General features: G+C 49.3%; 1 protein-coding gene across 2 annotated transcripts in view; it reads right to left on the bottom strand.

Annotated features, from left to right (window-relative positions):
* LOC121585960 (sperm-associated antigen 1) overlaps nt 1-12,361 on the bottom strand; it is a 46,567-nt gene that overhangs the window by 31,992 nt on the left and 2,214 nt on the right. For both annotated transcript variants that reach the window (XM_045226116.1, XM_045226117.1), the window contains exons 7-10: nt 12,095-12,200; nt 11,637-11,767; nt 10,370-10,476; nt 8,423-8,537 (exon numbers count right to left, since the gene is read on the bottom strand). In XM_045226116.1, the coding sequence (XP_045082051.1) occupies nt 8,423-8,537; nt 10,370-10,476; nt 11,637-11,767; nt 12,095-12,200 (459 nt within the window). The remainder of the gene's footprint in view (nt 1-8,422; nt 8,538-10,369; nt 10,477-11,636; nt 11,768-12,094; nt 12,201-12,361) is intronic.

The following is a 12,361-nucleotide window of genomic DNA, read 5'->3' as shown; positions in this document are numbered from 1 at the left end:
CCACAGCACTAACCCACATCACTAACCCACAGCCAGACACTAACCCACAGCACTAACCCACAGCATCTCTCTGAGGTAAAACAAGACAGATCTGGTGTTTGGAGAATGCAGCAGGAATAACCCACAGCACTAACCCACAACCAGACACTAACCCACAGCACTAACTCACATCACTAACCCACAGCACTAACCCACAGCCAGACACTAACCCACAGCACTAACCCACAGCACTAACCCACATCACTAACCCACAGCCAGACACTAACCCACAGCACTAACCCACAGCAGCTCTCTGAGGTAAAACAAGACAGATCTGGTGTTTGGAGAATGCAGCAGGCTCTCAGGTCTGTCTGGGTGGTATTGATAATGATTCTCAATCAGTTAGTTAGTTAGTAACACTACATCAGTGTCACCAGCCAGCCAGCCAGCAGTCTTATTGTAGTATAATAACCTCTTTGTTTAGTAGGTCTAGGATCAGTCATCATCTTATCTGATTAAACACTTGGTGGGCTGTTTCTCAGACAGGGAAAAGGAACAACTAAAACACCTATTTCTCCTTCTCATGTTAATACATATTTTTCACTCTCTCTAGTTTTATCTCCATCTCTTCATTCAAAGAATCATTCATGGACACTCTTACTGACAGTTGTGGCTGCTTCGCGTGATGTATTGTTGTCTCTACCTTCTTGCCCTTTGTGCTGTTGTCTGTGCCCAATAATGTTTGTACCATGTTTTGTGCTGCTGCCATGTTGTGCTGCTGCCATGTTGTTGTCATGTGGTGTTGCTACCATGCTGTGTTGTCATGTGTTGCTGCCATGCGATGTTGTTGTTTTAGTTCTCTCTTTATGTAGTGTTGTGGTGTCTCTCTTGTCGTGATGTGTTGCTGCCATGCTGTGTTGTTGTCTTAGGTCTCTCTTTATGTAGTGTTGTGGTGTCTCTCTTGTCGTGATGTGTTGCTGCCATGCTGTGTTGTTGTCTTAGGTCTCTCTTTATGTAGTGTTGTGGTGTCTCTCTTGTCGTGATGTGTTGCTGCCATGCTGTGTTGTTGTCTTAGGTCTCTCTTTATGTAGTGTTGTGGTGTCTCTCTTGTCGTGATGTGTTGCTGCCATGCTGTGTTGTTGTCTTAGGTCTCTCTTTATGTAGTGTTGTGGTGTCTCTCTTGTCGTGATGTGTTGCTGCCATGCTGTGTTGTTGTCTTAGGTCTCTCTTTATGTAGTGTTGTGGTGTCTCTCTTGTCGTAATGTGTTGCTGCCATGCTGTGTTGTTGTCTTAGGTCTCTCTTTATGTAGTGTTGTGGTGTCTCTCTTGTCGTGATGTGTTGCTGCCATGCTGTGTTGTTGTCTTAGGTCTCTCTTTATGTAGTGTTGTGGTGTCTCTCTTGTCGTGATGTGTTGCTGCCATGCTGTGTTGTTGTCTTAGGTCTCTCTTTATGTAGTGTTGTGGTGTCTCTCTTGTCGTGATGTGTTGCTGCCATGCTGTGTTGTTGTCTTAGGTCTCTCTTTATGTAGTGTTGTGGTGTCTCTCTTGTCGTGATGTGTTGCTGCCATGCTGTGTTGTTGTCTTAGGTCTCTCTTTATGTAGTGTTGTGGTGTCTCTCTTGTTGTGATGTGTTGCTGCCATGCTGTGTCGTTGTCTTAGGTCTCTCTTTATGTAGTGTTGTGGAGTCTCTCTTGTCGTGATGTGTTGCTGCCATGCTGTGTCGTTGTCTTAGGTCTCTCTTTATGTAGTGTTGTGGTGTCTCTCTTGTCGTGATGTGTTGCTGCCATGCTGTGTTGTTGTCTTAGGTCTCTCTTTATGTAGTGTTGTGGTGTCTCTCTTGTCGTGATGTGTTGCTGCCATGCTGTGTTGTTGTCTTAGGTCTCTCTTTATGTAGTGTTGTGGTGTCTCTCTTGTCGTGATGTGTTGCTGCCATGCTGTGTTGTTGTCTTAGGTCTCTCTTTATGTAGTGTTGTGGTGTCTCTCTTGTCGTGATGTGTTTTCTCCTATATTGTTATTTTCTATCCCAGCCCCCGTCCCCGCAGGAGGCCTTTTGCCTTTTGGTAGGCCGTCATTGTAAATAAGAATTTGTTTTTAACTGACTTGCCTAGGTAAATAAAGGTTAAATAAAAATAAATAAATAATAATTTGCTTAGACTTTCATTTGCATTTTTCTGTTGTAATAGAAACATGAGAAAATGGGTGGAGTTGGTTTTCTGACTGTTGAATTGTGACTCATCTGCATGTTGTTTTATAGAACAGTCAGTTTGATGTTGACTGACTGGTGACAGACTGTCCACCACAGTACAGGGCCTGTAGAGTAGGCTACTCCAGGTCAATGACTGTCACGGTTTCGGCCGAGGCTGCCTCTCTCCCTTGTTCGGGCAGGCTTCGGCGTTCGTTGTCTCCGGAATACTAGCTGCCACCGTTGTATGTTTCATGTTCGTTTGCTTTTGTCTGATTGTTGTCACACCTGTTTTCATTTAGTGTCATTAGTGTCCTATTTAGTTCTCGTTGTGTTTGTCAGGTGTTGTGTGTTATTGATTTTTGTCTGTCGTGTGTAGGGCTGATGTTCGCTATTTCGCTCGGTTGAGCTTCCCTCCACTGCGTGGAGTGTTTACGCACCTGTGTAGTGCGCATTTGTTTTGTGCGCCTTCGTGCGTTATTTCGCCTCACGGGCAAGTGTTCTCGTAATTTCCTTGTTGGAGAGTTACTAAAGTCTGTTGGACTATACTTCGGTGTCCTGCGTTTGATTCCACCACTACACCCACCTACAGCACGCGTGACAGAATAACACACCTTAAAATGGAATCAGCCGGAGCCGCAGCAGCCCAGACGACGCTGGAGGACCAGGTTCGGGAACAACGGGACCAGATCCTGCAGATGGGGACCGCACTGCAGGAGGTGATCACCACCATTCGAGGCTGGGGAACGCCTCCACCGCCACCCCTCCCTGCCAGCACCATCGGCCAGTCCGCCCATTCCAGCACCGGAACCCCGAGGAGTCCGACTCTCGCTCCCGAGGTCCTACGATGGAACTGCGGCCGGGTGTCAGGATTCCTTCTCCAGGTGGAGCTGTACCTGGCCACCGTGCACCCGGCGCCCTCGGGACATGAGAGCGTGTCCACCCTGATCTCCTGCCTTTCCGGGAAGGCATTGGAATGGGCCAACGCGGAGTGGAGGAGGATCGACGCGACACCATCACGTACGACGAGTTCTCCCGCCGCTTCAGGGCGGTGTTTGACCATCCCCCGGAGGGGAAGCGGCGGGGAGCGTCTGGTCTTCCTCCGGCAGGGGAGGAGGAGTGCGCAAGAGTTCGCCCTCGAATTCCGTACTCTAGCGGCAGATGCAGGGTGGAATGATCGGGCTCTCGTCGATCACTACAGGTGTAGTCTACGAGAGGACATCCGTCGGGAGCTGGCTTGTAGGGACACCAGCCTCTCGTTCGACCAGTTGGTCGACATGTCCATCAGGCTGGATAACCTACTAGCTACCCGCGGACGTTCCGAGGGGGGTCCGTCCATTTCATCCTCCAGCGCCTCCGAGCCGTGTCCCATGGAGCTCGGGGGTGCTGGCGCTAGAGAGAGGAGGGGTCGGCTTACTAGGGGGTCCATCCCCTGCACCAACTGTGGTCGGGGAGGACACACCGCGGCTAGGTGCTGGGGATGGCCTCCTAGGGGAGAGGACGACAGGTCCCGCACTGGGGATTCCTTCCAGGTGAGTAGGCGCCCCACTCACCCAGAGATCTCTATTGCACATTTCTGTTTGCCTGTGAGTTTTCCACAGGTAGCACCTCATTCCCAGCATAAGGCGCTGGTAGATTCAGGCGCGGCTGGGAATTTTATTGATAAGAAATTTTGTTTAGCTTTAGGGATTCCCCTTCTTCCTGTTGATGTCCCTTTCCCCGTTCATGCCCTAGATAGCCGTCCGTTGGGTGCGGGCTTGATCAGGGAGGTCACTGCGCCACTTAGGATGTGTGCGCAGGGGGTCATCAGGAGATGATTCAGCTATTTCTGATTGACTCTCCTGCGTATCCGGTGGTGCTGGGCATGCCCTGGTTGAGTACCCATAACCCATCTATTTCGTGGCAGGAGAGGGCTCTGATGGAGTGGTCTGCCCAGTGTGTGGGTAGATGTTTAGGCGTTTCCGTAGGGGCTACCTCGGTGGAGAGTCCAAACCAGGTGCCCGCATTGCACGTTCCCCCTGAGTATGGGGATTTGGCTATCTGCGTTTAGTAAGTCGAGGGCAACGCAGTTGCCGCCCCATAGGCAGGGAGATTGTGCGATAGACCTCCAGGCAGGAGCTGCGCTCCCACGGAGCCATGTGTATCCTCTGTCTCAGGAGGAGAAGAAAGCTATGGAGACTTACATAGACGAATCTCTGAGACAAGGATACATACGGCCTTCCACTTCCCCTGCATCCTCGAGTTTCTTTTTTGTGAAGAAGAAGGATGGTGGTTTGCGCCCATGTATTGATTACCGTGGTCTCAATCAGATCACGGTGAAGTACAGTTATCCACTCCCGCTGATTGCGACCATGACTGAGTCCTTGCATGGGGCGCGTTTCTTCACTAAATTAGATCTCAGGAGCGCGTACAACTTGGTGCGCATCAGGGAGGGCGATGAATGGAAGACAGCCTTTAGTACCACCTCGGGCCATTACGAGTATCTTGTCATGCCATACGGGTTGATGAACGCTCCGTCAGTTTTCCAATCATTCGTGGATGAGATCTTCAGGGACATGCAGGGGCAGGGGGTCGTGGTGTACATAGATGACATTCTCGTGTACTCGCCTACCCGTGTCGAGCATGTGGCCCTGGTGCGCAGAGTGTTGCGGAGGCTGGTGGAGCACGACCTGTATGTTAAGGCAGAGAAGTGTCTGTTTTTCCAGGAGTCTGTCTCCTTTTTGGGGGTATCAGTTGTCTGCGTCAGGGGTGAAGATGGAGGTAGACCGGGTGTCAGCCGTAGCGTAATTGGCAAACACCAACCACTGTGAAGGAGGTGCAGCAGTTTTTGGGGTTTGCGAATTACTACCGGAGGTTTATCCGGGGTTTTGGACAGGTGGCAGCTCCCATCACGTCTCTCTTGAAGGGGGCCCGGTGCGTCTGCAGTGGTCTGCCGAGGCGGACAGGGCATTTGGGAGGCTGAAGGACCTGTTTACCTCGGCTCCAGTGCTGGCGCATCCGGATCCCTCTTTACCATTTCAGGTAGAGGTGGACGCGTCTGAGGCCGGTATAGGAGCCGTGCTTTCACAAAGATCAGGCGCGCCACCTAAACTCCGCCCCTGTGCTTTTTATTCTAAGAAGCTCAGTCCGGCGGAGCGAAACTATGACGTAGGGGACAGGGAGCTGTTAGCCGTGGTACAGGCCCCTAAAGGTGTGGAGGCACTGGCTTGAGGGGGCTCAACACCCTTTCCTCATTTTGACGGACCACCGTAACCTGGAGTACATCCGGGCAGCGAGGAGGCTAAACCCTCGGCAGGCTAGATGGAATATGTTTTTGACCCGGTTTACGTTTAAGATCACGTACATCCCTGGGTCCCAGAACGGTAAGGCAGATGCGCTGTCTCGGCGGTATGACACGGAGGAGAGGTCCGTGGAGCCCACTCCCATACTGCCGGAGTCGTGTCTGGTGGCACCGGTAGTGTGGGAGGTCGATGCTGAGCTCGAGCGGGCGTTACGCACCGACCCTAGTCCACCACAGTGCCCGGAGGGTCGGAAGTACGTTCCGCTCGAGGTTCGGGATCGATTGATCTATTGGGCTTACACGTCACCCTCCTCTGGACATCCGGGTATCGGCCGGACAGTGCACTGTCTTAGTGCCAAGTACTGGTGGCCCACGTTGGCAAGGGATGTGAGGGTTTATGTTTCCTCCTGCTCGGTGTGCGCCCAGTGTAAGGCGCCTAGACATCTGCCTAGGGGTAAGTTACTACCCCTGCCCGTGCCACAACGACCATGGTCCCACCTCTCGGTGGATTTCCTTACTGACCTTCCTCCTTCACAGGGGAATACCACTATACTGGTCGTTGTGGACCGGTTTTCTAAGGCCTGTCGTTTGCTCCCCATGCCGGGCCTTCCTACCGCCCTGCAAACTGCCGAAGCCCTATTCACCCATGTGTTCCGGCACTACGGGGTACCCGAGGATATTGTGTCTGATCGAGGTCCCCAATTTACCTCCAGAGTCTGGAGGGCCTTTATGGAGCGGTTGGGGGTCTCGGTGAGCCTCACCTCGGGTTACCACCCGGAGAGTAATGGGCAGGTGGAACGTGTAAACCAGGATGTGGGCAGGTTTCTTAGAACATACTGCCAGGACCGGCCGGAGGAGTGGGCAGGTACGTTCCCTGGGCCGAAATGGCCCAGAATTCCCCTACGCCATTCCTCCACTAACCTAACCCCTTTCCAATGTGTGTTAGGTTACCAGCCGGTTCTGGCACCCTGGCAGCAGAGCCAGATCGAGGCTCCTGCGGTGGATGAGTGGGCGAGGCGCTCGGAGGAGACATGGAACGCTGCACACGTCCACCTGCAGCGGGCCCTCCGACGTCATAAGGCGAGCGCCGATCTCCACCGCAGTGAGGGACCGGTGTACGCACCTGGTGATCGAGTCTGGCTCTCTACCAGGAACCTGCCCCTCCGCCTGCCCTGTCGGAAACTGGGTCGGCGGTTTGTAGGGCCATTTAAAGTCCTGGGAAGGTTGAACGAGGTGTGTTATAAATTACAGCTACCTGTTGAATATAAAAGTATTAACCCCTCGTTCCATGTGTCCCTTCTCAGGCCGGTGGTAGCTGGCCCACTCCAAGAAAGTGAGATCAGGGAGACTCCTCCGCCCCCATTGGACATCGAGGGGGCACCGGCGTACTCCGTGAGGTCCATCTTGGATTCGAGACATCGGATGGGGGTCTCCAGTATCTAGTGGAGTGGGAGGGGTACGGTCCGGAGGAGCGGTGCTGGGTGCCGAGGAGAGACATTTTGGACCCGTCTCTCCTGACGGAATTCCATCGTGGGCACCCGACGCACCCTGCTCCGCGTCCTCCGGGGTCGTCCCCCGAGGCCGGAGTCGGCGCACGTCTGGGCCGCGCGTCAAGGGGGGGTACTGTCACGGTTTCGGCCGAGGCTGCCTCTCTCCCTTGTTCGGGCAGGCTTCGGCGTCGTTGTCTCCGGAATACTAGCTGCCACCGTTGTATGTTTCATGTTCGTTTGCTTTTGTCTGATTGTTGTCACACCTGTTTTCATTTAGTGTCATTAGTGTCCTATTTAGTTCTCGTTGTGTTTGTCAGGTGTTGTGTGTTATTGATTTTTGTCTGTCGTGTGTAGGGCTGATGTTCGCTATTTCGCTCGGTTGAGCTTCCCTCCACTGCGTGGAGTGTTTACGCACCTGTGTAGTGCGCATTTGTTTTGTGCGCCTTCGTGCGTTATTTCGCCTACGGGCAAGTGTTCTCGTAATTTCCTTGTTGGAGAGTTACTAAAGTCTGTTGGACTATACTTCGGTGTCCTGCGTTTGATTCCACCACTACACCCACCTACAGCACGCGTGACAATGACCATATCATATAAACCAACTGGTGGTCTCCAGGACTGGGCTGGAGGTCAGTCACTTTAAGCTCAGTACTGATTGACTTGGGAGGTATAATGGTTCAATCTCACTAAGTAGGGAGTGATCAGTCACTCACCTCTCACTAAGTAGGGAAGTGATCAGTCACTCACCTCTCACTAAGCAGGGAAGTGATCAGACACTCACCTCTCACTAAGCAGGGAAGTGATCAGACACTCGCCTCTCACTAAATAGGGAAGTGATCAGTAACTCGCCTCTCACTAAGCAGGGAAGTGATCAGACACTCGCCTCTCACTAAGCAGGGAAGTGATCAGTCACTCACCTCTCACTAAGTAGGGAAGTGATCAGTCACTCACCACTCACTAAGTAGGGATGTGATCAGTCACTCACCTCTCCCTAAGCAGGGAAGTGATCAGTTACTCACCTCTCACTAAGCAGGGAAGTGATCAGTCACTCACCTCTCACTAAGCAGGGAAGTGATCAGTCACTCACCTCTCACTAAGCAGGGAAGTGATCAGTCACTCACCTCTCACTAAGCAGGGATGTGATCAGTCACTCACCTCTCACTAAGTAGGGAAGTGATCAGTCACTCACCTCTCACTAAGCAGGGAAGTGATCAGTCACTCACCTCTCACTAAGCAGGGAAGTGATCAGTCACTCACCTCTCACTAAGCAGGGAAGTGATCAGTCACTCACCTCTCACTAAGCAGGGAAGTGATCAGTCACTCACCTCTCACTAAGTAGGGAGTGATCAGTCACTCACCTCTCACTAAGCAGGGAAGTGATCAGTCACTCACCTCTCACTAAGCAGGGAAGTGATCAGTCACTCGCCTCTCACTAAGCAGGGAAGTGATCAGTCACTCACCTCTCACTAAGCAGGGAAGTGATCAGTCACTCACCTCTCTGGTCTTCCCCTTGCTCATTCTCCACTTCCTGAATGACGATCTTCTTGCTTTTACGTTCCTTCTCCGGTTGACACTGGTTTAGTTTCTTATCCACCTCAACCAGAAGTTTCTGTGGGCCAGGATGTGTGAAGGAAAATCAGAACAGAAGACCTGAAAATAGTTCATTCTATTGTTCCATTAGATTCAATGCAAACATAGTCAAACAACATGTTATGCAGATGAAGACAGGTGATTTAACAGTAGTAACAGTCCATACTATTCAAGACTTAATGTTCCTTTGAAATGTGACACGACTGAAGATAAGTCAACTCCATATCCATCATTCCAGGTCACTACAGTACTATCTATTGAATAAACAGGAGACCTGATGGTCACTACAGTACTATCTATTGAATAAACAGGAGACCTGATGGTCACTACAGTACTATCTATTGAATAAACAGGAGACCTGATGGTCACTACAGTACTATCTATTGAATAAACAGGAGACCTGATGGTCACTACAGTACTATCTATTGAATAAACAGGAGACCTGATGGTCACTACAGTACTATCTATCTATTGAATAAACAGGAGACCTGATGGTCACTACAGTACCGTCTATTGAATAAACAGGAGACCTGATGGTCACTACAGTACTATCTATCTATTGAATAAACAGGAGACCTGATGGTCACTACAGTACCGTATATTGAATAAACAGGAGACCTGATGGTCACTACAGTACTATCTATTGAATATACAGGAGACCTGATGGTCACTACAGTACCGTCTATTGAATAAACAGGAGACCTGATGGTCACTACAGTACCGTCTATTGAATAAACAGGAGACCTGATGGTCACTAAAGTACCGCCTATTGAATAAACAGGAGACCTGATGGTCACTACAGTACTATCTATCTATTGAATAAACAGGAGACCTGATGGTCACTACAGTACCGTCTATTGAATAAACAGGAGACCTGATGGTCACTACAGTACCGTCTATTGAATAAACAGGAGACCTGATGGTCACTACAGTACTATCTATTGAATATACAGGAGACCTGATGGTCACTACAGTACCGTCTATTGAATAAACAGGAGACCTGATGGTCACTACAGTACCGTCTATTGAATAAACAGGAGACCTGATGGTCACTACAGTACTATCTATTGAATAAACAGGAGACCTGATGGTCACTACAGTACCGTCTATTGAATAAACAGGAGACCTGATGGTCACTACAGTACTATCTATTGAATAAACAGGAGACCTGATGGTCACTACAGTACTATCTATTGGATAAACAGGAGACCTGATGGTCACTACAGTACTATCTATTGAATAAACAGGAGACCTGATGGTCACTACAGTACCGTCTATTGAATAAACAGGAGACCTGATGGTCACTACAGTACCGTCTATTGAATAAACAGAAGACCTGATGGTCACTACAGTACCGTCTATTGAATAAACAGGAGACCTGATGGTCACTACAGTACCGTCTATTGAATAAACAGGAGACCTGATGGTCACTACAGTACTATCTATCTATTGAATAAACAGGAGACCTGATGGTCACTACAGTACTATCTATTGAATAAACAGGAGACCTGATGGTCACTACAGTACTATCTATATATTGAATAAACAGGAGACCTGATGGTCACTACAGTACTATCTATTGAATAAACAGGAGACCTGATGGTCACTACAGTACTATCTATTGAATAAACAGGAGACCTGATGGTCACTACAGTACCGTCTATTGAATAAACAGGAGACCTGATGCTGTCATTCATTTTGTGGAGGGAACAGAATGGTTGATACAGTAACTCCAACACACCGTGTTGGTCTGTGTGTGTGTGTGTGTGTGTGTGTGTGTGTGTGTGTGTGTGTGTGTGTGTGTGTGTGTGTTGGGCTGTGTGTGTGTGTGTGTGTGTGTGAGACACTTACAGTAGCAGTGATGTTCTGTGGTTCAGCCTGCAGTACGCTCCTCAGGTCTTCAGCAGCCATCTGATAGTTCCCCTGCTGTTTCAGCACTGTGGCCCTGCGGAGCAGAGCTTCAAAACACACAATATTACAAAGCCCTGTCAGCCAGGAACATGACATGGGCTTTGAAATCACACCTTATTCCTCAGTGCACTATTTTTGAACCAGGGCCCATAGGACTCAGGCCAAAAGTAGTGCACTATATAGGGAATAGGGTGCCATTTTGGACGCACATGTGGTGATGCAGTTTCCTATGTAGCATGGTTATATTAGTATTCATAACTGTGCGTATACATTAAATAGACAAGACCAGTCATTCTGAAAGGTAGACTCAATTAAGTGACGATGCACCAGCAGCACCACAGATATTGAGATGAGCAAGACGCACGACTTCTCTCTCCCAGTCATACACAGTCTCTGAGCGAGATGCACGACTTCTCTCTCCCAGTCATACACAGTCTCTGAGCGAGATGCACGACTTCTCTCTCCCAGTCATACACAGTCTCTGAGCGAGATGCACGACTTCTCTCTCCCAGTCATACACAGTCTCTGAGCGAGATGCACGACTTCTCTCTCCCAGTCATACACAGTCTCTGAGCGAGATGCACGACTTCTCTCTCCCAGTCATACACAGTCTCTGAGCGAGATGCACGACTTCTCTCTCCCAGTCATAATAATAATAATAATAATAATATGCCATTTAGCAGACATACACAGTATCTGAGCGAGATGCACGACTTCTCTTTCCCAGTCATACACAGTATCTGCACATGTCCACGAGTTCGCTTCACGTAGTTGCAACGTCGTAGATACGGGACCAAATAGCGGAGAAGTTGAGTACCTTTCATATAGCCTGGCTCCATCTCCAGTGGAACAGTACCTTTCATATAGCCTGGCTCCATCTCCAGTGGAACAGTACCTTTCATATTGCCTGGCTCCATCTCCAGTGGAACAGTACCTTTCATATAGCCTGACTCCATCTCCAGTGGAACAGTACCTTTCATATAGCCTGGCTCCATCTCCAGTGGAACAGTACCTTTCATATGGCCTGGCTCCATCTCCAGTGGAACAGTACCTTTCATATAGCCTGGCTCCATCTCCAGTGGAACAGTACCTTTCATATAGCCTGGCTCCATCTCCAGTGGAACAGTACCTTTCATATGGCCTTGCTCCATCTCCAGTGGAACAGTACCTTTCATATAGCCTGGCTCCATCTCCAGTGGAACAGTACCTTTCATATTGCCTGGCTCCATCTCCAGTGCCTTCTGACAGTCGTTGAGGGCATTGTGCCAGTGCTGCAGGTTGATCTCTGACTGGGCTCTGTTGTTGTAACCTGCTACGGTTGGTACCACTGACAGACTCCTGGTGAGGAGGAGACATGGAGAGAAGAGAGATGGACCACATTTAGCAGTACTGAGACTGATTACTGGATAAGACCTTCTCACTGAGGGTTTGCGTAATATAAACATTGAATAAGGAATTATGACATAGCCCCTCTAGCAAATGAATAGGATCTCTATGAATATAAATGTATCTCTATGGTTTAAAGCTGAACTCAAGACAAAAGGAATTAAACCCATTGAATATGCATTCACTAAAAGATACTAGCATCAGCTTAGCTTGACGGTAATGACGATCCCTAACTCCTCCAAGTGAGACAGCTATTAGTGTTAAGTTAAAGGGTCTGACCTTGAATAATACACCACTGCTTCTTCATAGTCGTTGGCCTTGAAAGCCTCGTTGCCTTTAACCTTCTCACGGTTGGCAACGAGGACTTTCTCCTGCTCAGTCAGCGCTAGAAGAACATACACATTCTATCAAGACTACGGAGCAAAAACAGTCAAATAAAGACATACTGCAAGTGTGCATGAATTCATGATATAACAACTGAACAACACAATTCATATATTTACACTTGTGTAACCGTTACAACCAAATAACATCTCTGAGACACTA

This window comes from Coregonus clupeaformis, chromosome 17 (assembly GCF_020615455.1).
Source record: "Coregonus clupeaformis isolate EN_2021a chromosome 17, ASM2061545v1, whole genome shotgun sequence".
Taxonomy (NCBI): domain Eukaryota; kingdom Metazoa; phylum Chordata; class Actinopteri; order Salmoniformes; family Salmonidae; genus Coregonus; species Coregonus clupeaformis.
Note: the sequence above shows the minus strand (reverse complement) of the source record. Positions and strands in the feature narration are given on the sequence as shown.